General features: G+C 41.0%; 2 protein-coding genes across 6 annotated transcripts in view; one reads left to right on the forward strand and one right to left on the reverse strand.

Annotated features, from left to right (window-relative positions):
- nicn1 (nicolin 1) overlaps window positions 1-25,309 on the forward strand; it is a 43,099-nt gene that overhangs the window by 14,152 nt on the left and 3,638 nt on the right. For 3 of the 5 annotated variants that reach the window (XM_088337415.1, XM_088337412.1, XM_088337414.1), the window contains exon 7: window positions 6,075-8,016. The exons of 1 other annotated variant lie outside the window; for it this stretch is intronic. In XM_088337415.1, coding sequence (XP_088193541.1) covers window positions 6,075-6,494 — 420 coding nt within the window. In that variant the 3' untranslated portion in view covers window positions 6,495-8,016. Of the gene's footprint in view, window positions 1-1,105; window positions 2,253-6,074; window positions 8,017-25,309 lie in introns of those variants that run through there. One more of the 5 variants, XM_088337417.1, reaches the window with a different exon arrangement.
- Window positions 15,066-25,309, reverse strand: part of rnf123 (ring finger protein 123) — an 89,492-nt gene continuing 79,248 nt past the window's right edge. The window contains exons 39-40 of the mRNA XM_088337411.1: window positions 21,316-21,401; window positions 15,066-15,246 (exon numbers count right to left, since the gene is read on the reverse strand). Coding sequence (XP_088193537.1) covers window positions 15,144-15,246; window positions 21,316-21,401 — 189 coding nt within the window. The 3' untranslated portion in view covers window positions 15,066-15,143. The remainder of the gene's footprint in view (window positions 15,247-21,315; window positions 21,402-25,309) is intronic.

Raw genomic sequence — 25,309 nt, forward strand, 5'->3', positions numbered from 1 at the left:
GACAACATGTTTTTCTCAAATACTATTTAGACTTACCTTAGAACAGATGTAGACGTCCTTACTAACGTTGAGTTGGTGCTGTGGTCGACTTGATTTAGATGTGGCTTGGGAAAAGGTAAAAAATACACTTCATTGCCTAGCCTCTCAAGATACCTTGCATCATATTTGCATTTACCCAATCCACACCTTTTGGACCATTGGAAAGTTTAAAATGTAAGAAAAATAAAATGAGTGTAAACTGACGAACTGCACTGCATTTAAATGGACATGGGAGCATAGAATGTCTGAGTGTATTGAGTTGGCTATGTGCACTGTGATTTGGAGGCCTGCCTCATTGAGATAAAAGAGTGGATGTCACTCAATTTCTTGCGTCTTAACTCTGAAAAGACCGAAATGTTAGTCATTGGTCCATCTAAATGCCGTGACTTATTCTCAAAAACTGCTGTGAACATTGACAAATGTCACATCACACAGAGTGACTCAGTTAAAAATTTAGGTGTCATATTTGACCCTGATCTATCCTTTGAAATGCATGTAAAGAAAATTACTAGAACCGCTTTCTTCCATCTTCGTAACATTGCTAAAATCCGTTCAATACTGTCTCAGTCTGATGCGGAAATTATAATTCATGCATTTGTTACCTCCCGTCTCGATTACTGTAATGCACTAGGATCTGAGAGTGCCGGTCTTCTGGTGATCCCAAGAGCAAAGAAGTGTTCTGCTAGTTCGAGAGCGTTCTCCATCTGGGCACCGGTGCTGTGGAATGCTCTTCCCCCTGAGATCCGATCTGCAACCTCAGTGGAAATGTTTAAATCTAAACTTAAAACTCACTTCTACTCCATAGCATATGAATAACCTACTCTTCTCGTCGGCTGAAAAATAGTCTGTGTAATATAGTGTAATAATCTGTGAAGCCCTTTGAGACTCTTCGTGATTTAGGGCTATACAAATAAAGATGACTTGACTCATTTTGTTTAAGAGCGGGGCTTAGCCATAGCTCAATTGCCTACTGATAAAATAATTCCATATTTATATTTTTTCAATATATTCTATATTATTTATGCATTGTATATCATAATTAATGTTTTTTTTTTCCCTTTTGCAGGTTGACGGGAGCTATGATATAAATTGTTTATCTTTAACATAAAACATTATTTTTAGCGTTCTATAGGGCATCGGTCAAAACAGGAAGCTTGTTGTTGCTTTCATTTGGACTTTTTGCACAATTTCATTGATTGATTATGATGATGGTTTATGATGTCTGTGTATTGTCTGTTGATGCCCTTGCATCATCTATTGTAGCCTTGTCATCCTGGAAGGGGATTACCTCATGTGTGACCCTTCGTAAGGTTTCTTTAAAAGATAGCATTCAATACAGGGGTCTCCAACCTCCTTAACTTTGAGCTACTTTTTGTTAATAATTAGCGCAGAGTGCACCCAGTTTGATATGCATTCCTAAAATAACCCACCATTATTACTTTTTTGTTACTATGTCATTACCATGTAAATATTTTGAAGTAGGGATAGACTCATTCAGCCACTAATAAAAAATAATTTGACTAGAAAATCAAGATGACTCAGCACTGGAGAGCTATTTTCAGAACAGTTCCGCACGCACCTCAGCTGTCTTTGGGCTAGACACCACATTGGATACCCCTGGGGTGACATTTGACCAGCAGATGTCGCTGTATTGTGTAGTGCAACCAAAAACGAGTGCTAAACAAAGCGGGAAAATGGAAAAGCAGGGGAAAAAAGGGGGAAAAGAAAGAAAAAAAGAGAAAAGGAATACAGAAATAAAAAAGAAATAAGAGAAAAATTAAATTAAAACGGAAGTAAGAAATAAGGATAAAAAAACAATTACCTTTAGGAAAACGTAAAAAATCAAAAGAAAAAGAATGGAAAAGAAAAAGTTAAGACAAGTCAATTCAAGTCACATTTATTTATATAGCCCTTAATCACAAAAATGTCTCAAAGGACTGCACAGGATTACAATGACACAATTACCTGATCTTAAACCAACATGCGGGCAAGGAACAACTCAAAACCTCAGCGTGAGGAAAAAGAGAAACCTTGAGAAGGGACCTCACAAGTGGTAATCCCCCTTTCAAGACAAAAAAAAAAACCTTTTATTTTTTAGGTAGAAATATGTCAACCCTCTCGGGGAGCCTCATGTTATGTAAGATGAATGAAAATTGCTGCTTGTATTATAGTTGGTGTATTTTTGCGTAATATTAAAACCTATATCATTTTTGTCTATGAATAACGTTTTTTTACCACTAGGATTTGCCAAATAATACACACTGTCCCTTTAATTTTCCTCATGCTGAGTTTCTGGGAGTTTTTCTTTTGCCTCAGGTTTGAACTTTTTGTGATTAGGGGTTACGCAGATAAATATGAACATTAATGTATGATGGGGCAGCACGGCGGGGCAGTGGTTATCGCATGTGCGGCACAGTTCTAAGGTTTTGGGAACCTCCTGTGTGGGTTCAAATCCAGCTACCGGACTTCCTGTGCGGAGTTTGTATGTTCTCCCTGTGCTTGCGTGGGTTTCCTCCAGGCACTCCGGTTTCCTCCCACATTCCAAAGACATGCATTTCAGGTGGATTGGCCGGTCCAAATTGTCCCTAGGTGTGAACGAGCCCTGCGATTGGCTGGCTACTATATATATATATATATATATATATATATATATATACATATATATACATATATATATATATATATACATATATATACATATATATATATATATATACATATATATATATATATATACATATATATATATATACATATATATACCAGCTCAGTAGCCTAGATGGTAAGGCGCCCGCTTTGAGACTGGGAGGTCGGTGGTTCGCGCCCCGGCCGAGTCATTCCTAAGACTTAAAAAGTGGTCGGCGGCGCCCTCTGTTGGCTGCGGCTGCATCGGCTCGCTACATCGGGTCAGGTGCAATCGACATTTCGTTCTGTGTACATTGTTACACAGAATGACAATACAAGGAAATTATTATTATTATTATTATATATATATATATACATATATATATATATTACATATAGTCTATATATAGTCTCTTCCCCATATTAAAGGAGGACGTCTGTTATAGGGAGGAAGATGAGGACGGTGCACCGTGATTTCTACAAGTACTGTATGTTTTTTTAACAGGCCTGTTTACTGTGTTGCGAGCGTGTTGCTAGTAGCGTTTTGCTACCCTTCACAGGCACGGTTTGGGATGACAGTTATAATATTATTATTGAAGCTTTGAAAACTCTCTCAGTGTACCGTCTTTCTTTGTAAATATGTGTAACCATGTATAGTATCTATTTGCAACTGTATATTTTTGTAATGTATTTATTTGTATTTATTTTGGACACTTTTTCTGTCTTGCACTGACCAATTAAAAAGAAGGGCAGCCGCGGGGGATGACGGGAAGTGGGGACCGGTAAAGGTGAGTGTTTGTGGACACGACAGAAAATAGTGGATATATACTTTTCCCACCCTTACCTTTGGAAATATACTTTTTTTCCTTGGATTACTTTTAACGGGACCCGGACTCGGCGGGTCTGCATGAAATCTTAACTACCGGTATCATTTTCCCTTATTTTGTCGGCTGTGGTTTTTGAATTGTGTGCTTTGTGATCAGTTGAAATCGCTGGACTCAAAGTAGGTATTGGGTTAATACTGTGATTGTGTTACATGTTTTAGTGTGGGCGGATACGGCTTATATACAGGTGCGTTCTATAGTCCGGAATTTACGGTGTATGTATATATATATATATATATATATATATATATATATGGGCTACACAAATAAATATGAACATTAATGTATGATGGGGCAGCACGGCGAAAAAGGTGTACACCACATATGTATATATATATATATATATATATATATATATATATATATATATATCCATGATTTACTTAAAATCCAAAGCTCATATTTGTGGCTCTGCAACATACATGATTCTTACCGGATTAGCTTCTTTTGAAATGAAATGAAATGATCTGAAATGATCTGCATTTATATAGCGCTTTTCAAGTCAATGACTTCCCAAAGCGCTTTACATTGTGCTTCACATTTCCCAATAGCGGCCGTGATCTGTGCAGCCATGTAAGGCGCTAACCTGCTTATTGGGGGTTCAGTGTCTTACCCAAGGACACTTCGGCATGTAACACGGACAAGCCGGGATTCGAACTGGGATCCCTTAATCCTAAAACGATCGCTCTACCTCCTGAGCTACTGCCGCTTTTATATGTTAGATGAGGAAATGGGAAAATTGGGTTTGAAAGACATAAAAAGTACTTGAATTTGATCATGAAAAAGGTGTACAAAACCTGTCTATGGCAGCTGAAAATCTGAAATATCAAATAATGAACCACCACATACATCAGAGTGGCGACTCTGATACAGGGAATGTCAATACTGGAAAGCAAACGTAATAAAAAGACAATACTGAAAAATACATGAATTATTTTCTTACACTAAAAGGAGAAGCCCCTCCAATGTTATTGTACTTTTGTACAATGACAATAAAGACCATTCATTCAACTGCAATCCTATGTTCTGTGTCTATTTGTAGATCTATAGTTAATTTGTTACAGTCGTAATTTTCGCGTTAACCAAGGTATTCATATTACTACCCTTGTGTTGAGTTAAAGAAGTCAGAAGTATTATTTCTTTTGGCATTTTTTTCTATGTATTTTTGCAGCACTTATTGTTTCCTTGAAAATTCTTAACTTTGTGTTGCAGTTTGACATTTTAAAGCTCATTTTGTTTGTATTGATGAAATATTCATAAAAAACATTAGAAGGCTGTTCTTGGTCATCATCCCTTGGTGAAAACTTACTCTTGTAAATGTTTTGACAAGTTGAAACTAAGCAGTGGTGTCACCAGACATAAGTCTCAGAGGGGCACAACTATTCTTGGTTGGTTGGTTGGTTGGTTAGTTGGTTAGTTGGCTGGATGCCTTAAACCAGGGGTCACCAACTTTGTTCTAGCTCAGAGCTACCCTTTGTCACTGATAAGCGCAAAGGGCCACCATTTTGATATGCATTTCTAAAATCACAACTCCATGTTATTACTAGGTTGTAATAGTTAGAAGTTGAGATGAAATAGGCTCAGTAAACCACCAAAACATCATGCCAGTTATAAATAAATATGAAATCACAATGATCCATCACTGGTGAGCGATTTTCAAAACCTGTCCGCAGGCTTCTCAGGTGTTCTTTGGGGGCCACTTAGTGCCTGTGGGCACCACGTTGGAGACCCCTGCCTTAAACACTAGGGTCGTAGGTGCACCAGGTGTGTCTTGGGCAACCCTGGCTTTTCTATTGTTATAGAGACTTGTGTTATTGAACCTCATTTTTTTTGCACAACACCAGCAACAGATTTATTCTACACTTAAAGTGCAAGAAAAAATATAAAGTATTGTAATGTCTGTTACTTTTGTAACTGTTTTTTTTTTCAAGCATGGGCCTTTTTAAGATAGGACATGAAGCGAGGGAGGGACAGATGTGAAAGTTTTGTGCATTCAAGTCAGTCTGTGTGTGCATGAACCGTGTGAGTTCCGACCAACTGTAGCGCTTTTGTGTGAATGTTTATACCGCTTGTTATTAAATCTACTAGGACACTTAATCAGCAACAGGTGCATCATTGATCACAATGAGGGGCATTATATTATCATGAAATAACAATCACCAGTAAACAACATAAAGCAAGTTTAATAAATTAAATGGAAAAACATCTACAAAAAAAGATATAATAATAATATAAAACAATTTTAACCTCTTTTGAACTCAACAAATTTAAAGTGAACCACGGAATTCTCCCGAAAATGCACATTGACCTATCACAAGGTCGGATTGCATACCTGTCAACCTCCATGGCTCCATGCCCTTACAAACTATTGTATTTTCTCTTACAAAATAATCTTACACCATATTTTTTTTTCAAACATGTCCATTTATGTAGTTTAACACGTTATATTGTACATGTGTTTCGTTATATCATATATATTGTTAATTAACATTTTGTTGTGATATACTGAGTTGCTCTACATCACAGGTGTCAAACAGGCGGCCCGCGGGCCAGATCAGGCCCGCTGAGGGATTGAATCCGGCCCGCGAGACAACACTCAGAGAAGCGCAAGAGAAAAACGAGCTGCAGGTTGAAATATGTCAACTTGATGTTGCCAAAGCCAGGTGCCTCAAACAAAGACACTGTACTTGTATTTTTTTTTTCTCTCTCTCTCTTTTCCACCCCTTTGTTCCCACTCTCTATCTCTGTCTCTTTCACTCTCTGTGTCTCTCTTTTTCTTTTCCTTTGTTGCTCTTTGTCTCTTTCTCTCTCTGTGTCTTTTTAACTTCCTTTTTTCCTTTTCTCTTTCTCTCTTCGCGCTTTCTTTTCTCTTTTCTTTCCTTCTGTCTTTCAATTTCTCTTTGGATTTCTTTCTTCCGCTCCCTTTCTTTTCCCCCTCTCTCATGACTTTTTATCTCTTCTGTTTCTCACACTCTCTCCCTCTCCCTCTTTTTCTTTTTTTTGTCCCGCCCTCTCTCCTTTTCCCTCCCTCTTTCTCTTATTTATTTCTCTTTTTTTTTCTTTCTCTTTAATCTACTAGTCCGGCCCCCGACAGAATGTTTGTTCTATCGTGTGGCCCCCGAGTTAAAATGAGTTTGACACCCCTGCTCTACATGAATGAGGTTTATTATAAAAAAGTTGAAAAATGAAGTAGCTTGGACGTTCACCGTAGAAAGAAAAAATACATGCAAATATAATTAAGTAGAATAATAAATTATAAATTCATTTTCTGCATTAAATTATTGTTGGTAATATACTGATTAAAGGGATAACCACAAACCTGTCTTTTTTCATTTTCTCCTTTTATACTTCCTTTTTTTCTTAACTTCTTTATACAACATAATAATTCGTAATATAATGCATCAAAGCAAGTGAGCCGTATGAGTTGAGCCGAAAAAGCCGGTTCTCTAAAAAGAGACAGACTTCATTTCACTACACAAGTCACTACACCACTACCACATGAAATCCGAGGCGGCAGACGCATGCGCACAGTAGCATCAAACCGCTCGCTTCGTTTGCTTTAAAAAAAAAAACGATACCGAGATAGAGGCTGCCGCGGCGAACTCCTTTGACTTGATTGATTTGCCGTTGCTTGATAGTCGGTGTATACTGGATGGTACCCATAATTCATACCTGTCAACCTCCACGGCTCCATGCCCGTGTAAACTGTCGTATTTTCCCATACAAAATAATCGTACACCATATTTTTTTGATGCATGATGGGAAATCCCCAGGTGGCAGACGCATGCGCACAGTAGCATCAAATCGCTCGCTTCGTTTGCAACGAAAATAACGATACCGAGATAGAGGATTCCGCAGCGAACTCGTTAGATTGATTGATTTGTCGTTTCGTGATAGCCGGTGTTTACCGGATGGTACCCATAATTGACAAATTATTTCCGTACAAATTTCCTTGTACGTCGTACTCGTCTTAAAATGCATAATAAACGTACTTTCTACGGCAAAAATGTACAGGTTGACAGGTATGATAATTGACAAATTTGAGTTTTTCCGTACAGATTTTTTTGTACGTCGTACACGTCTTAAAATGCATAATAAACGTACGTTGTACGGCAAAAATGTACAGGTTGACAGGCATGGGATTGGGAACTTGCTGTTGATTAGTGAGGAGCGTACTCCATTCGTTCACCTCCAATAGCTTATAGAGCCAGTTGTTTACAAACAACAAGAGTTGGGTGCCACACCAATGACAACACCACTGACAAATATAGGGCTCGTCACAAATATAGGGCTCGTTTAGTTCGCGACTGAACCCTAAATTCGCCATTTTTTCGGCGCATTAGTTTATTGGTATACATTTGTAATCGCGATCTAACTATTATGTAGTGAATTACAACATTAGCCGAAAAGATGTGACGTAAACAACTCGTAGAAGAGCAAAAAACTGCCGCTGAAAACGGCGTCAAGATGGCGGGGCCACTTCGCCGTTGTCATGTGGTGTCGCGTAATACACTCCCCTCCCTGCGGTGTTGCTGTATACCAATGTGCAGCCTTGTACTTGTGCTTGAGAACTACCGAGGAAGAAGTTAAGTAAACACTCTATGAATGTACCGTCCGTGCCTGTCGTGAATCCTACTACAACCCTACTACATACACAACATATTGGCGACGAGGATGACTTGTATCGGAATCTCACAACCCCCTGCTTTGCTTGAAACCCCGGGTGAGCTTACGATGTTGTACACCACGTGGATTCAGATGTTCGAAAATTACCTGCTAGCATTGACGGCAAACGACATGCCGGACAAACGAAAACGCGCACTACTGCTGCACTGTTTAGGCACAGAAGGGCAGAGAATTTTTCTTTCCCTTCCAGACACTGGCACTTCTTACAAATCCGCCTGTAATGCGCTAAAAACTTTCTTTGTACCGAAGATGAATGTCGTGGCTGAGCGTAGCACGTTCTGTCGGCGTGCTCAGAGACCGGGCGAGACCACTGCTCAGTTCATTGCCGCATTGAGGGAATTAATTACTAACTGTGACTTTGGCACGATTGCTGATGATATGATTAGGGATCAATTCATTGAGAAGATCAGAGAACGCTTGCTGTTGGAAACGGACTTAAAACTTGACAAAGCGATCACTATTGCTACACAGATCGAATCCGCTATGACAGAAGCTAATGCTATTGCTCCTGTGCACGTGCCCGACGTCCCTGTGAAGCTCGTGCAACAAAGAGATAAAAGGAATCGGAGCAGCACGCATACACTTATTGAATCATGAATATTTTGTTTGTTTGTTTGTTTGTACATGATTCAAATTGAATCTTTTCTTCCGGCGCCGTCACGAATGGCAGCCACTCCAGCAGCTCCCGTGTTATTTTCGATTGTTCTCGATTGTTCTCAGCTCAGGGATGCTGCTGGAAATGTGAATTTCCCTTCGGGGATGAACAAAGTATCTATCTATCTATCTATCTATCTATCTATCTATCTATCTACACAGCGCTCGAGAGATAAAAGGAATCAACACAAAACCTGCTACTGTTGTGGCTCCAACTCTCATCTAGCAAATGACCCCAAATGCCCTGCTAAAAATGCAAAATGCAACAAATGTGAAAAAATTTGACATTTTGGTAAAGTGTGCCGCAGCGCAATTCCTACTCGATCAGTGAGAGAAGTTACTGTCCCAGACCTTACTGTGTGTCATGTAGCCCCTACAGCTGCAGTCCCAAAGCGCCTTACGTGTACAGTTGCTCTCCATACGAATGTTGAACAGTCAATTACTACTGACCTGCTTGTGGACACAGGTTCAGCAGTCTCAATTCTGCCAGAGAAAATTTACAGACATTCATTCATGCACGTGCCTCTCTAAAAGCCTACTGTACGTCTGGTGACCTACGTGAAGAAGCCAATTCCAGTGTTGGGCTGTCTTCAACTTACTGCTACATACTGCAACCAGAGTGCACATACTGATTTCTACATAGTTCCTGACGGTACTCCACTACTGGGAATGGACCTGTTCACTGCACTTCGCCTTCACATACAAGATGGGCAGATTGCAACACCTGCCGCATCGGAGATGAGTCACTCTGTCAACACTACAAATGCTTTAGGCGTTGCTACAGGTTTTATACACAAAGTTAAAGTGCGTGATAATGTGCCTCCGGTCCAGCAAAAGCTACGCAGACACCCATATGCCGTGCGTGACAAGGTGTCGGAGGAGCTGACGAAACTGGAAACTGATGGCATCATCGAGAGAGTCGACGCGTCTGCCTGGGTGTCGCCTCTGGTGGTCGTGAGCAAGAAAACAGGTGGCCTTCGTGTGTGTGTGGACTTACGTGAACCAAACAAGGCTGTGGTGATCGACAGTCACCCGCTGCCACACATTGAGGAGGTGTTCACTGAGCTCCGTGGTGCTACAATGTTTTCCACGATTGACCTACAAAATGCATACCACCAAGTGCAGCTACATCCAAGCAGCAGAGTTCTTTCAGCTCTTATAACATAAGATTGACTGTTTCGTTTCACACGAGTGCCTTTCGGCCTGGCATCATCACCCAGTGCCTTTTAACGCATGATGTCTCAGATCCTGGCTGGTCAAAAGGGTGTACAGTGCTATTTGGACGACATCATTGTCAGTGGGGAGACGCCTGAAATACATGACGCCAGATTGAACGCCGTCCTCAATCGTTTACAGGAGAGTGGGCTGAAGCTCAATGCTGCAAAATGCCACTTCAGAAAAACAGAGTTGTCCTTCCTTGGGCATCTCATCTCTGCCTCTGGTCTACATCCAGATCCTGGCCATGTACGGGCTGTGGTTGAAGTTCCCCCTCCACACGACGCTCAATCTCTGCGATCTTTCCTAGGCCTGACTGCGTGGTACTCAGTTCATCCCCAACTACGCCATGCTTGTGGAACCTCTCCGTGCTCTACTCAGACAGTCTGCTACATTCCACTGGTCTGAAGAGGCGCAAGCGAACTTTTCCAAAGTGAAGGAGATCATCACTACTAGCTCTGCACTCGCCTTGTTCGATCCTTCCCTACCAACAGTCGTGACAACAGATGCGTCAGACTATGGCATCGGTGCTGCGTTGACTCAAATGAAAGGTGACATAGAAAAGACCATTGCATTTGCTTCCAGGACGCTGACTGCATGCGAGCGAAATTACTCAACAGTCGAAAAAGAGGCTTTGGCATGCGTCTGGGCGACTGAAAAGTGGCGTACTTATCTCTGGGGCCGTCACTTCACTTTACGGACTGATCTCAGGAACTATACTGTCAATATGGGTAAGCAAAAAGTGTGTAAACCTTGTAAACGTAAGCAGACTGTATGAGGATCACATCTAAACAAAAATGACAATTTTTAAAACAATGAACATTGGTATGTGATGTTCCTGTCACTAAGGAATGCTTCAAACTCGGTCGACACGAACTGAGGGCCATTGTCACTAACAATTTCCTGTGGATTACCTTCTCTGCTAAACACAATGGAAAGAAAAGTCATAACAGAGGCAGAAGTAACATTTGAGCAGAAGGCAATATCAGGCCATCGGCTGTAATAGTCAATGAGGGTGATGGCGAAGCGGCAATCAGCAGGCGCAGAGTGAATAGGACCAACAATGTCCACAGCAACCTTTTCCCAGGCAGCAGTTGGGGTAGGCACAGGCTGTAACGGGGCAGTACGTGCGGTTGCGGTTTTGTCATGCTGCAAGCAGGTGGTGCATGATTTGATAGCGAGCTCAACGTGAGAATCCATTCCAGGCCACCAGTACAAGTCTCTCAGTCTTTGTTTTGTGCGGACGATCTCTTGGTGTGTAGCATGAGCAAGTTGGATCATTTTTTCCTGTAGCTGTTGTGGTATCACAACACGATGAGTGCCACGCACAATGACACTGTTCTGCACGGCAAGCTCATTTTGCACATGGAAGTATGGCACGATGAGGGGGTCAAGGCCTTTTACAGTACGAGGCCATCCCTTCTGCATGTAGTGTCGCACCTTCTGTAGCACCAGACATTCCTCACACGCACTGGAGAGCTCATCAGCAGTGACTGCAGCAAAATCAGGAGACACAGCAGCCACCATCTCCATGATGCCATCAGTTTCCAGATTCGTCAGCTCCTCCGACGATTCACGACAGGTACGGACGGTACATTCATAGTGTTTTACTTAACTTCTTCCTTGGTAGTTCTCAAGCACAAGTACAAGGCTGCACATTTGTATACAGCGACACCGCAGGAAGGGGAGTGTATTACACGACACCACATATTCCCTTTTTGTTAGAATAGATAGATAGATAGATACTTTGTTCATCCCCGAAGGGAAATTCACATTTCCAGCAGCATCCCTGAGCTGAGAACAATCGAGAACAATCGAAAATAACACGGATAGGACACAAACTGTAGCATTAATCTGAAATACGCAATAACTCTTCGGTAAGTATGAGCTTATAGAAAACAGACATTTCAATATTCATTACCAGATTAGAGGTAAATATTTATCAAAGGTAAGCAATATTGTAAGGAACTATACTGTCAATATCGGTAAGCAAAAGTGTGTAAACCTTGTAAACGTAAGCAGACTGTATGAGGATCACATCATAAACAAACATGACAATTTTTAAAACAATGAACATTCATCATGTCTTTTTTTTTTTGTTTGTTTTTAACATCACCACGTCTTTTCTGTATCTTTTTTTTAAGTCACGTAATCTTGAAGCCATGTAGGAGTATGTCGTATTCTCTGTGCACTTTTATGTGGTGTCGTGTAATACACTCCCCTTCCTGCGGTGTCGCTGTATACCAATGTGCAGCCTTGTACTTGTGCTTGAGAACTACCGAGGAACTGCAAAAAGAATTGTTTTAGCAGGTCAGATTTGACCCGTTATTCAAATCAGCCTGAAAGTACTTTCAGATTAGTTACCTTTCAACATTTTCATTGAGATACAGACTTGTGACTTGTAGAGTAACCTTCTGTGGCATAAATAAGTCAGCGCAGTGAATTTGGGGTTATTTGGAGTTTTTATTCAGGAGTTAGCAGGGGTGGGGGTCGAATTTGGGCAGGCAAAAAATCTGACTCCCCTGCTGAAATAGACTCTGTTGGAGATACAGACTTGTAACTTCTAGAGTAACATTCTGTGGCATAACTAAGTCAGCACAGTGAATTTGGGGTTATTTGGAGTTTTTATTCAAGAGTTAGCAGGGGGGGGGGGGGGGGGGGTTGACTCCCCTGCTAAAATAGACTCTGTTGGAGATACAGACTTGTAACTTCTAGAGTAACTTTCTGTGGCATAAATAAGTCAGCACAGTGGATTTGGGGTTATTTGGAGTTTTTATTGAGGAGTTAGCAAGGGGGGGGGGGGGGGGGGGGATTTGGGCAGGCATTTTACCTGCCAAAATCAGACTCCCCTGCTAAAATAGACTCTGTTTGAGATACAGACTTGTAACTTCTAGAGCAACTTTCTGATGCATAAGTCAGCACAGTGAATTTGAAAACTTTCAGACGTTTCTCATAATATTACTATTATTATTAATAGTAGTAATAAAAACGAACTAGATTTGTCGAACACATATTCAGTAACACATCACAAAGTGGAGGTATTCCTCTGTAGTTGGATCCCAAAACCAAAAAACATAATGGGTTGAAAGCATGTCTTACTTTGCAAACAGTAAAGGCAGGGAAGTCCGATTTTAAATGAAACGCAATTTGTAAGACTAAGATCGCCCAATTGTTTAAATGAAACGCAATACGATCGCGCTTTATTGTTCAAAGAAACACGTATAGATTACGATCGCCCAATTGTTTTGATTAGCTCGATTTATTGTTTTAATAAGCTTTTATTATATAGAATACGATCTATTTTGTCGGAAGCGTACATTGACGTTGGGGACTTTTTCATCCGCGTTAACAAACGCATTTTGTAGAATACGATCGCGCTTTATTGTTTAAATAAACGCGTTATATAGACTACGTTCGCCCATTTGTTTTACTTAGCTCGATTTATTGTTTTAATAAGCGTTTTATATAGAATACGATCGCTTTTGTCAGAAGCGCAGCAGAATGCGCGTTCACGCGAGGGGGGGAAGATCCTGCACAGGAGTCGGATTTGGGCACAACACCTGTTACCCACCAATCGAGAGCTGGTTCCCTTAGAGACCCTACTTTTGCTCTTGTGGTTGGTGAAAATGCTTTGTCGAATTAAAAAAAAAAAAAGCTTGAAACTTTGTTTTTTCTGTAAATTTATCAATTATTAATTTGTTTTGTGTTTTTTTCATTGTTAAAGTGTTGATTTGCTTCATTTCTCCCTTTTTAAGGCATTCATAATAATACAAAATAAATATTAATAAATTGAATAAACAAAAACAACCGAAAGAACCATTTGGGTGCCGAAAGAGCCGTCTCATTTTAGTGAGGCAAGCTGAAAATGCTAGTTCTCTAAAAAGAGTCGGCATTCCCAGTTTAACAACAGACCATTCGAGGTAGATTTAATTTTTGAAACTCACTTTATATTTTTTACTGCTGATTGTTGCTTTATTTTATTGTTTATTGTTTCTTTTTTGTTGCACTTCAAGTGTAGGATAAAATTTGTTGCTGTTGAAATGCAATAAATATTACAAGATTTTATAACACAACTACTTGTCTGTTCTTCTCTATCCAACTGACTCAAATACTGCCCAGAAAACTAACTCAGTTACTTTTTGGGAAAATTATTGTGTGACTACAACTAATTACTTTTTTAAAGTAACATGCCTAACACTGGGCATAGGACATATCAAAAGAAAGCTTTAACCCATTTGAAAAAAAAAAAGTTTGTTTCTAGCTTTTACCACTGTCTAGTAAAAAATATTAAACATTGCTAAAATTCTTGAAAACTTTTAAGAAAAATGGATGCATTTTAAGCACAACTAATAATGGGGCGGCATAGCTCAGGAGGTAAAGCTCTCTTGGGATCAAGAGATCACAGGTTCGATTGCCGGCTCCTCCGTGTTATATGTCGAAGTGTCGTTGGGCACGACACTGAATCCCTAATGCCCCCGATAGCAGGTAGTTGCCTTGCATGGCTGACACTACTATTGGTTAGTTAGTGTGTAAAAGGGGAAAGTCTGAAGCACATTGTAAAGCACTTTGGGAGGTCTTGAAAAGCACATAAAAATGCGGATTAACATTCCCTTCAGTGCTTTTTTTTGTATTTGTGATACCTCCAAAATCTAATCCAGTGTTTTTCAACCAGTGTGCTGTAATCCAATGTAATTGTTACATTACTTTAATATTATAGTCTTCGGATTACATTACTGATTTTTTTTTAACAGGAAATTAGTAACTGGATCGGATTACAATTTTAAAGTCCTCCCAACCCTGCAAAATGCAAAATAACATGTTTGCTTGCCAGTTGCACTTTTGTAAGAGAAAAAAATATTGAGAGCAGTTAACTTCAATTAACTAAAATGAAAAAATACAATTGATTAGTGCCCCTTTAAAAAAAAAGGGGGGGGGAAGACGATTAAACAAACAAAGGACACATTTTTTTGGATGTATAGAATAATTTAATTGTATCAGAGCAGGGCATGCATGCAATTTCCTAATGAGGACGTGAGAGCATTATGAGGAGGCATGGGGCTTGCAGTAGTCGTCCACCGCCGTGATGGTGGCTTTGCAGAAGAAGCAATCTTTGTTGTTCATTAGGTGTTGATTGATGCATGCCCTAAAAACAGGAAAAGGAAAAGATCACAGACCCTAATAGATTTGGCGGCAAGTAAAGGGACCTCATTTACAAAAGATTTCATATGCACAAAACAAGGCGTACACCATTTTAAGCAATGTTTGGTATTTATGGAAAAAAAAACTTGTCAGGAAGAGTGTGGACTTTCAGAAGAGTGCTCTCGCTCAGAATCCAAAGAAATGGGAAAATATGACCCAAAAGCAAATGAATGAAACCAAAAGTATCTGAATTTTTTTAAATATGTTAAAAAAGTTTTTTTTTTTGGTTGCACAAACATGACATATATGAAGAGTACATTTGAAAAAGTGAATGTGCCGTTTCCTCTTCGTGTTTAACTTTCTTAAGTGTTGTCTTTATGTGCCAGGGAATGAGCGCACTTGCTCCTTTAACAACGTATCAAAATATAATTTAACAAAAGATTGTAAGAGAAATTGTAAATAAAATTGTTTGCATCAGTACTTGACATAAAACCCAAATGTGCGAAAACATGAATTGACCAACTTATTCAGTCAGTTATTCAGGTATGTATGGTAGAAAGTCTGGAGTTACTGGTGGACATGCTGTGCTGTGCTTGTGAGTGAGAAATCAGAGGAAAAACTGGTGGAGTGGAAAGAGATATCTTCCAGATTGATGTGGGTGAGGTTAAAGTGGGGTTTAGAAGTATGGATGTTTATAAGTGCATATGGACCTGGTCCAGAAAGAAGTGCTGAGGAAAGAGAGGAGTTCTGGATGGATTTGTCAATGTGTGGCATGTGCGAAAGAAGGGTGGAAAGTGGTAATACTCTGTGACCTGAATGCTTGAGTGGGTGATGGAACCGTTGAAAATGTTGTTGATAGATATGGAGTACCAGGAGGAAATGAGAGTAGGAAGAAACTGATTAAGTTATGTGTGGAAAATAATTTGGTGATTGCAAACATATTATTTAAAAAGAGGGATGTAAATAACTATACCTTTGTCAGAGTGGGTGGTGTTGAAATGGTGGAGAGAGCACTGAAGAATTATGCAATGGTTAGGAAAGGGATGTTAACTAGATTGTTGGATGTGCATGTTTACAGAGGTGAAATGAGTGGTATGTTTGATCATTTTTATGTGGAAGGAAAACTGAGAATAGATGGATTGTGGAGGGCTAGTTATAGGAAGAGTGTGAGCGAAGAGGTGAAAATGTCAGAGTTGAATAAGGCAGAAAAGGAAAGAGTTTAAAGAGAGGATAAAGGAAGAGTATGAACAGATTAGTAGGAGAGAAGTGGAGAGTGTGGAAATGGAATGGAAGGGGTTTAAAGAGGCAGTGTCGAGGTGTGTGAAAGAAGTGTGTGGAATAAGGAAAGTTTGTCAAGATATTAGAAAAAGAAGGGAATGGTGGAATGATAGGCAGCACGGCAGCGCAGTGGTTAGCGCATGTGCGCCACAGTTCACGTCTTGGGAACCTCCTGCGTGGGTTCAAATCCAGCTCCACACTTCCTTTGTGGAGTTTGTATGTTCTCCCCGTGCTTGCGTGACTTTCCTCCGGGCACTCCGGTTTCCTCCCACATTCCAAAAACATGCATTTCAGGTGAATTGGTCGGTCCAAATTGTCTCTAGGTGTAAATGAGTGAGTGAGTTATCTGTCCCCATGTGCCCTGCAATTGGCTGGCAACCAGTTCAGGGTGTCCCCCGCCCACTGCCCGATGATTGTTGGGATGGGCTCCAGCACCCCCACAACCCTACAGAGGATAAGCGGTGTAGCTAATGAGATGGTGGAATGATGAGTTCTCAGAGGCTGTGACAGAAAAGAGACGTGCCTTTGAAGAGTGGATGCAAGATAAGAGTGGTGATGCGTATGAAAGGTATAAAGTGAAGAAAAGGTTGGTAAAAGCGGTAGTGGAAACAGCGAAAAGGAAAGCAAATGATGAATGGTGTCAAAAGATAGGAGTGAACTTGTAGGAAAAGAGAAAATTGTTCTGGAAAGAAGTGAAAAGAGTGAAAAGATTGAAAAAGAGCGAGTCTGGAAAGAAAGAGAAAGTGAAAGATAAGGACGGTAGATTGCTGGTTAGCGGAAGTACAGTCAGGACGAGATGGGCGGAGTATTTTGAGGAATTGCTAAATGTGGAGGATGGGAGAGAAGTGAGAGTCGAGGCGATCAGTGGTATGGGGTGGGCCCAGGTGAATTAAATGTGAAGCCTGTGGAAAGATGGGAGGTGCAAGAGGCAGTGAAAGAATTGAGAGGGCGAAGGCACATGGGTTGCATGGTTGTACTGCTGAATGCTTGAAGAAAGGTGGCACGGCTATAATTTCTGGTTAGTATGCTTGTTGAATGTATGCTTTTTAAGTGGTGTGGCTCCTGATAATTGGTGTAGAGCATGTGTATTGCCATTGTATAAGGGTAAAGGTGATAAGTATGAATGTAGCAATTTGAGAGGTATCTGTTGCCTGTGCCGGGTAAGCATTATGGTAGAGTCTTGATTAAGAGAGTGAGAGGAAGAAAGGTTGAGGTGGTGATGGAGGAGCAGAGTGGTTTTAGGAAAGGAACAGGATGTGTGGATCAGGTGTTTGCAGTACGACAGGTGTGTAAGAAATATTTTGCAAAAGGTTTATTTGGCTTTCATGGACTTGGAAAAGGTGTATGACAGAGTTGATAGTGAGGCGTTGTGGCAGGTGATGGTAATGTATGGAGTGGGTGGAAAGTTCTTGGAAGCATTGGAGAGTTTTTATGTGAACATCAGAGCATGTGTAAGAGTAGAGAGTGAGACAAGTGAGTGGTTCCCTGTGTTGACTGGTGTGAGACAGGGGTGTGTGACGTCACCATGGCCATTTAATGTGTACATTGATGGTGTGGTGAGGGAGGGGAATGCAAGAGTATTTTGCAGAGGTGTAGAGATGATGGATAACAGTGGAACGGTGTGGCAGGTAAGTCAGTTGTTGTTTGAAGATGACTCAGCGCTTGTGGCCGATTCTGAGGAAACATTAGGAAGGTTGGTAATGGAGTTTGGAAGAGTGTGTGATAGGCGTAAGTTCTGTGCGAATGTTGGGAAGAGTAAGGTAATGAAATGTTCATGTGATGGAGTGGGCATGGCCTTAGTTAGAAATAAGGTTGCATTGACAGGTGGCTGGAAGAAGTTGAAAGCTTTAGGTACTTGGGTTGTGATGTGGCTGCAGTTGGTTTAATGGAGTGTAAGGCATTACACAGAGTGAATCAAGGAAGCAAGGTTTTGGGTGCTCTGAGGAGAGTGATGAGCAACAAGAGTATCAGTATGGATGTTAAGAGGGGACTGCATGAGAGTGTGGTTGTGCCGACTGTCTTGTATGGTGCAGAGACTTGGAACCTGAATGCAGATTTGAGAAAGAAATTAAATGTTTTTGAGATTATGTGTTTGAGGTGTATCTCAGGAGTAACAAGATTGGATGGATTGAGAAATGAAATTGTGAGGGACAGAACTGATAGATTCAGTCAGACGGTATATCTTGGCCAAAATAAACAGAACACTACAACAGATATTGCATTTTCTCCATATTAATAAACGTAACATTATTTAAATGAACTTGTCAATACATTTCAATACACATTGCCTAATGAAGAATCTACAAAATTTGAAAGAAACATCTCCTGGATGCAACTGGGACGCGTCACCAGAGATGTATCTTGGGGGTTCATTGAGTGTTTCGGGTCTCGCAACATCAGACACTCTCGCCCAGGTGACCCAGCCGAGGTTGATCACGCCTCAACTTTGGTCCCAGAAGCAGCCAATGGATCTGCCCTTTTGAGCCAAAGGCACCAGGTGTTTTTTTCTGCAGATTCACTAGCGGATTTAATGGCTTTCTCCTTGGCTGTCCCTGTCACACCCCACTGTCCTAGGACTTTGCAGTAGAATCGTCCAGCAAAACCCCTGCAGCTGACCTCTATTGGCTCAAAGAAAACTTCCCAGCCCCTCCCCACTGCACTCCTCCACCAGCTCCTAGTACATTCATTTCATTGGCTTCCTCAATGCGTTCTTCCCGCGGGAATGTGAGTTCCAGCATGATCAGGTATTTTGAAGCCTCAGAGGTGATTATCATGTCTGGTCGGAGCGATGTTCCTAATATGTGCCGGGGGAACCTTAGTTGTTTCCCAAGGTCGACATGCAACTGCCAATCAGAGGCAATCTAGAGGAGTCCTGATGTTGTCTGTGCAGAAGCCCAGGGTTTCTCTCCTGCCTTGATGAAATTGACTGCGTTGCTTGGGGCTTGATGGTATTTGCCCTTGTTGATTGCTAGGGCGATGCACTCAGCAACTGCTTTCAAAACCTGGTCAAGGCGCCAGCGACCATCAGCCAGGGCCTTTGGGCAGCTGCTGAATAGGTGTTACAAGGAGCCTCTTCCAGAGCAAAGGGGACAAAAGGGTGTCTCGCTCTTTCCCCCACACATGAAGGTTCTGTGGGCTTGGCATGACATCGTAAACTGCCTGCACAAGGAACCGGACACGGTGGAAGTCTGCTTGCATGATGCTTGACCAGGTCACTTTGCGCTGTAATGTGTTTTCCCACCTTGTCCACGCTCCCTGTTTCCGAAGTCCGACTGCCCTGCTCACCTGCTCTTCCTCCACACCAGCTCCGCCCTCTTCCTGGGGAAGATGGTGTCTCTCCTTTCCTTGGGCCTGACTCACTTTGGTCTTTGGAAAGAAGCCCAATGCCAGGACCCCAACAAGTGTTTTCTGCCTCAGTCGTGACTCTGCCACCTCCACTTCCTTCTGAGCTCTCAATTTCCTTCAGGTTCTCACTTCAACCCCAGCTGATAAAACCTTGCTGTCCTTGGAATCCCTATACTGAAGAGCCTCTCTAGTACGTGCCACCTTGAACTCATCAGTGAGCCCCCTGAAGGGTAGCTGGACGGTATTGTTTGTCCCGTACAAAGCAGTGCTGGTAAGGCTGCGGGGAAGCCCCAGCCACTTACGGAGAAAGCCACTGATCTTCCTTTCGAGGATCTCCACAGTTGATAGCGGTATTGCATAGACCAAGAGAGGCTACAAGACTCTGGGATGAATAGAGTGCTGGAAGATCCAGGCTTTAAACCTACCAAGCAGGCCGGACCTGTCCACCTTGGTGAACCACATTCCCAGTTGTTCAACAGACTCTTGGGTGGCAGCAGTCTTTCAGAGTTGAGTGAAAGAGTTTCCCCAGGCTCTTAACTGGTTGTTGCAAAATGGTTGGGATCTCAGTTCCAGAGATCGAAAACCTGAACTTATCCACCACCTTCCCCCTCTACAGAACCATAGATCTTGACTTTGAGGGCTTGAAGCTCATCCTCGCCCATGTGATGAGTATCTCCAAACCATGCAGAAATAAATTAACAGCCATTGCTTTCGGAAGGCTTCAAACAATAGGGGGTTAAACTCATTTTAGCTGGGGGGCACATGCGAGAAAATAAATTTCACGAGGACGAGGCCAGACAAGTAGATTATGAAAAAGAGAGAAATAGGGAGAGCACAATAAAAGAGAAAAAAAAGAGAAAGAATGAGAATACAAAGACAGAAAATTAGAAAAATAAATAAAGAGTGAAAGGAAAGGGACAAAATATAATGAGAAGTGAAAAGAGAAATAGCAAAAGAGAGAGAAAAAGATAAAGGGGAAAAAAGCTAAACAAAGTGAGAAAGAGAAATGGAAAGAGAAAGAGAGGAAAAGGGAGGAGAGAGTAAGAGAGAGAAAAGTGAGGGGAGAAAGAGAGAGAAAGTAAGCAGGTCACCAACTATTTCTTGATCCCAATACATTGTGCCTCGTTCGCCAAAACAGCCGTTTCTCATTGAATGTACTTTCCAGGCATAGTCCAAAGTAAACGTTTCATGTTTATAGGTGTAAAAGTGTAGTTCATCACATGCAGCAACTTTGGAGTGGATTGTGATTTATAAGGAGAAACAGGTGAGGGACGTGGATGTGCACTGTTTTATAAAAAGTTTTTGTTCGCACACACTTTCATCCTTCGTACAACACCTTTAGTAATCTTTCCTTTTATAAATGAGGCCCCTGCACATCCTTCAGGATAACCCAGAAGGTGAGCTTCTGTGCCCCCCTCCAAGAAGAGTGACATGAATGTGTGCAACTGACTTGCAAGACTTGTGCGAGCAGGGCTGAAAAACTGCAGAGATGGAGTGCGCGTAGCAGATGGGGCAAAGGTCGTCCTCGCTGGCAGGCTGCAAGACAAAAAAGTTGGCGCCTAAGCAGAGGGCCTGGATGCACACAACAAACTGATGTTACGTGACAAAAATGCTGCGTTTTTTGTTTTCGTCATAGGCTGCTTTCAATAAAATGGCTCATCTTTGTTTTTGCTAAAGCTGCAATTAGGCACCAGGGCTGTGTTGAGGAAGGCCCAGCACAGAGGTGGGTAGTAATGAATTACATTTAGTTTGATTAAGTTATGGGACATTTCTTACTTCTTGGAGTATTTTTAAATCATTACACTTTTGATCCTGAGTATAATTGTGAAGATGAAACTGTACTCTTTGTTGCTCTAAATCACGGGTGTCAAACATGGAAGACGAACAGCACCCCAAGAAACAATAGAGAAATTGAGCTGCAATATTTTTACTTGATGCCGACAAAGCCACTCGAAAAAGCAACTGGAGCTACATTACTTTCTCTTTCTGACTCTTTTTTTTCTCTACGTCTATCCCTTTCCTTCTTCCTTTCTTTCCATTTTTCTTTTTCCTTTCTCTCATCCTCACCCTCTCTTCCTGTTTTTTTTTTAAATTTTCTCGCTCTCTCTGTCACTCTTTTTTCAATCTCTATCACTCTTGTTCTTTCTGTCGCTCTGTTCTTTCTGTTCTGTCTCTCTCAACCTCAGATTTCTGTATTTCTATCTCCCTTCCTTTCCGTGTCTTTTTTTTCTCTTTAATCTTCTAATCCGGCCCCCGTCAGAGTTTTTTTTCCTACCATGTGGGCCCCAAGCTAAAATGAGTTTGAAACCCCTGCTCTAAAAGTTATTGCACTACTTTTCATTGCATTATTCATTATTTCATTGCAATAATACAATTTTTTTCATTGCACTTTTATTGCAGGCCAGTCTCTAAGCACTACCTTGTATTTATTTTCACTTATTTACCCTGAATCAGATCAGGAGGCTTCTCCCCTCTGCCTGCTAACCATGGAAACCAGTATTATCTTTTTCCAGAGTTTGTACACTCTTTTTAATGGACGAATTACAGCACTTTTTGATCACTTTCCAAGGCAATTTTCCAAATTCCCTAGTACCATTAATATAAGAAAAGAAAACTATAATGTTAACAATAATAATTGACTAATTATCATTATTACTTTTAATCCCAAAACTAACGTTGCATACCTGCCATCACTACCGCTTTACGCATTAGACCATGGGTCGCCACCGGCACGCGAGGGGTTAACCAGTGGCAAGCGAGCGCACAGCACAGTAATAAGGATTTTTTTAAATGCGCATTTATACCTGAAATTTAGACATTTTCATTGCGCGCTCTCATTGTTTAGCGGCTTTACGGTGAGCGTGTGTCTGCGCGGTGCCTTGCAGAGGAGGAGAGATCTGTTTTAACCTTCCCACAGAAACACCGGCGCGCGTTAAATGAACGAATCGCGACAGCCAAATCATGACTGCTCCTCGAGCGGAAAAATCTCATTCTTTCCAGCCAGCGTGGACAGACGAATGGGGCTTTGTGCAAAAAATGACCGTGCTGTTTGTGCATTATGCCTCAAGAGCATTGTAGCTCGCACGTCAAGTGTTAAACGTCATTATGAGACGAAACATGAACACGAATTCAAGGACGAGTCTGAAAAGGCGAACATTAAAATGCGCTGTGTCCAATGTGTAAATCTGACTCCCCCTGCGGATACATTAAAATGCGCTGTGTCCAATGTGTAAATCCCCCTCCCCCCCTCGCGTGAACGAGCATTCTGCTGCGCTTCCGACAAAAGCGATCGCATTCTATATAATAAGTTTATTAAAACAATAAAGCGAGATATTTAAAACAATTAAGCGATCGTAGTCCATTTAACGCGTTTATTAAAACAATAAAGCGTGATCGTATTCTACAAAATGAGTTTGTTAACGCGGAAGAAAAAGTCACCAACACCGGAGACAAATCAATGTACCCTATGATACCCACAATCACAACAAATTGTACACAAACAGCTTTTATTTGATGTACTATAATAGCCATAATGTATTTTATTGTGCATGAAACCCTGGTTGCACTGGATCCCGCGGTGTAAACAAATTGTTTTTTTGTTTTACATTTAAAATCAGACTTCCCTGCCTATACTGTTTGGAAAGTAAGACGCACTTCAAACCTATTATGTTTTTTTGGCTTTGGGATCCAACTACAGAGGAATACCTCCTCTTTGTGATGTGTTACTGAATAGGTGTTCGACAAATCTAGTTTGTTTTATTACTACTATTATTATTAATAATAGTTATATAATGAGAAACGTTCTGAAGCTCTTCAAAATCACTGTGCATATTTATGTCATGACTCCCAACGACAGGTGTTGCGACACATCGGCTAGGTAGAACTGTCATCGCATAATTTACTCTACACAGTTGCACGTGTGTATGGGGGCCAACTCAGTGTTGCTTTTGTTACCCAAGAAGTCACAAGTCTATATCTCAAACAGGGTCCATATTAGCAGGGGAGTCAGATTTTGGCAGGTAAAATGCCTGCCAGAATCCCCCCCCCCCTGCTAACTCCTGGATAAAAAGTCCTAATGTGTGTGTTTCAAGTTTTGATAGTTTTTGAAATAAGATTTTATTGATGAATGGTATGGTAGCTTTTGATTGTAGTTCATTGTTGATGAAGAATGGTTGAAGTCATGGATGTCTACAGGCCTTTCCACATGTTGCTCACATTATTTTTTTAGTTTGTTGATGAACAAGGATAGTGGAAGACAAAATTGGTCAGTTTTACTATTTCAATGTATATCCATGTTGTGTATTTGGACTGGTGTAAAATTACAGCTCTGTTGGATATAAAAAAAAATATTGTGCGAGTCATTAATCTTGGTGTGGCACACTGATTTACAAGGAAATTTGAAAGTGGCACTCCATACCGAAAAGGTCGCTGACCCCTGCATTAGACAATTGCATTTTGCCCCTTAAAAATAACATTATCATTATTATTTTTTTTAATCTACTGCTCTTTAAAATGTAAACAAAAAATCTCGATAGAGTATTACAAACAATTTCTTTAGGTAAAAATTTGCCACTTTCGGTTTTAAACAAACATAGATTTTTTTTGTTCGTTTTTTTTTTAAATATTTAATATTTGCGCATAAAAATAGAGTGTTTGATAAAATCTGCCCCTAATCTCAAAAGGTTGGTGCTAAGGGCCGATGATGGTTCACGTGACAACGCCATACAAACTAATGCCAGCCGCATACAAATATGTAATTCAACCTGCAAACTACAACACACCAACATAGGTCACCCCTCAAAAAATGCATCAGCTGCCCTGAAATCTCAATATTCCCTTTAAAAAAAAAACTCAGAACAGAAACGAGTATGGTAAACAGTCTTCCTTTGCTTACCGGCAATTTTATCAATGTTTTCATAGCGAGGGAAGAAGAAATGCAATGGCAAAGCGAAGCAACAGGTGAGAAGGATTGGCATCATTTTTAAGCAGACTTCTTTCTTCATTTAAAGTGTGGTCTATCGAGTCAGACTGCTAAGAAACATGTAAACGATTTCAAGAATTTGTAAGCACTTCACCCAAAATGTAAACACATTAAAAATCTTGAAAACGCATTATTAAAATTCAAGCACCTGTACGAACCCTGTGTTTCAAGTGGGGGAGTAAACCCCTACCCCCCCAAAAAAATGGCCTGGAACGCCTGGAAAATGATGAGCGCCGCCAGGCTATACTGGTCCAACACACACAAAAAGAAGCTTCAGTAGTTACTTGGCTTCGTGCGAAGCTAGCAGTTTGAAACCTGAATACCAAATCAGTAAAATTTGCTTTGCACAAGCTGTGGTAAAATACTAGAGGCACAAAAGATGTCTTTTCACTTGGGAAGCACATTCAGAACACCCAATTTGGCATTGACAACCACGACCTCTTGGTGGCTTACATTTTTTCAA

The sequence above is a fragment of the Urocampus carinirostris genome, chromosome 6 (genome assembly GCF_059441175.1).
Source record: "Urocampus carinirostris isolate Australia breed hairy pipefish chromosome 6, RoL_Ucar_1.0, whole genome shotgun sequence".
Taxonomy (NCBI): domain Eukaryota; kingdom Metazoa; phylum Chordata; class Actinopteri; order Syngnathiformes; family Syngnathidae; genus Urocampus; species Urocampus carinirostris.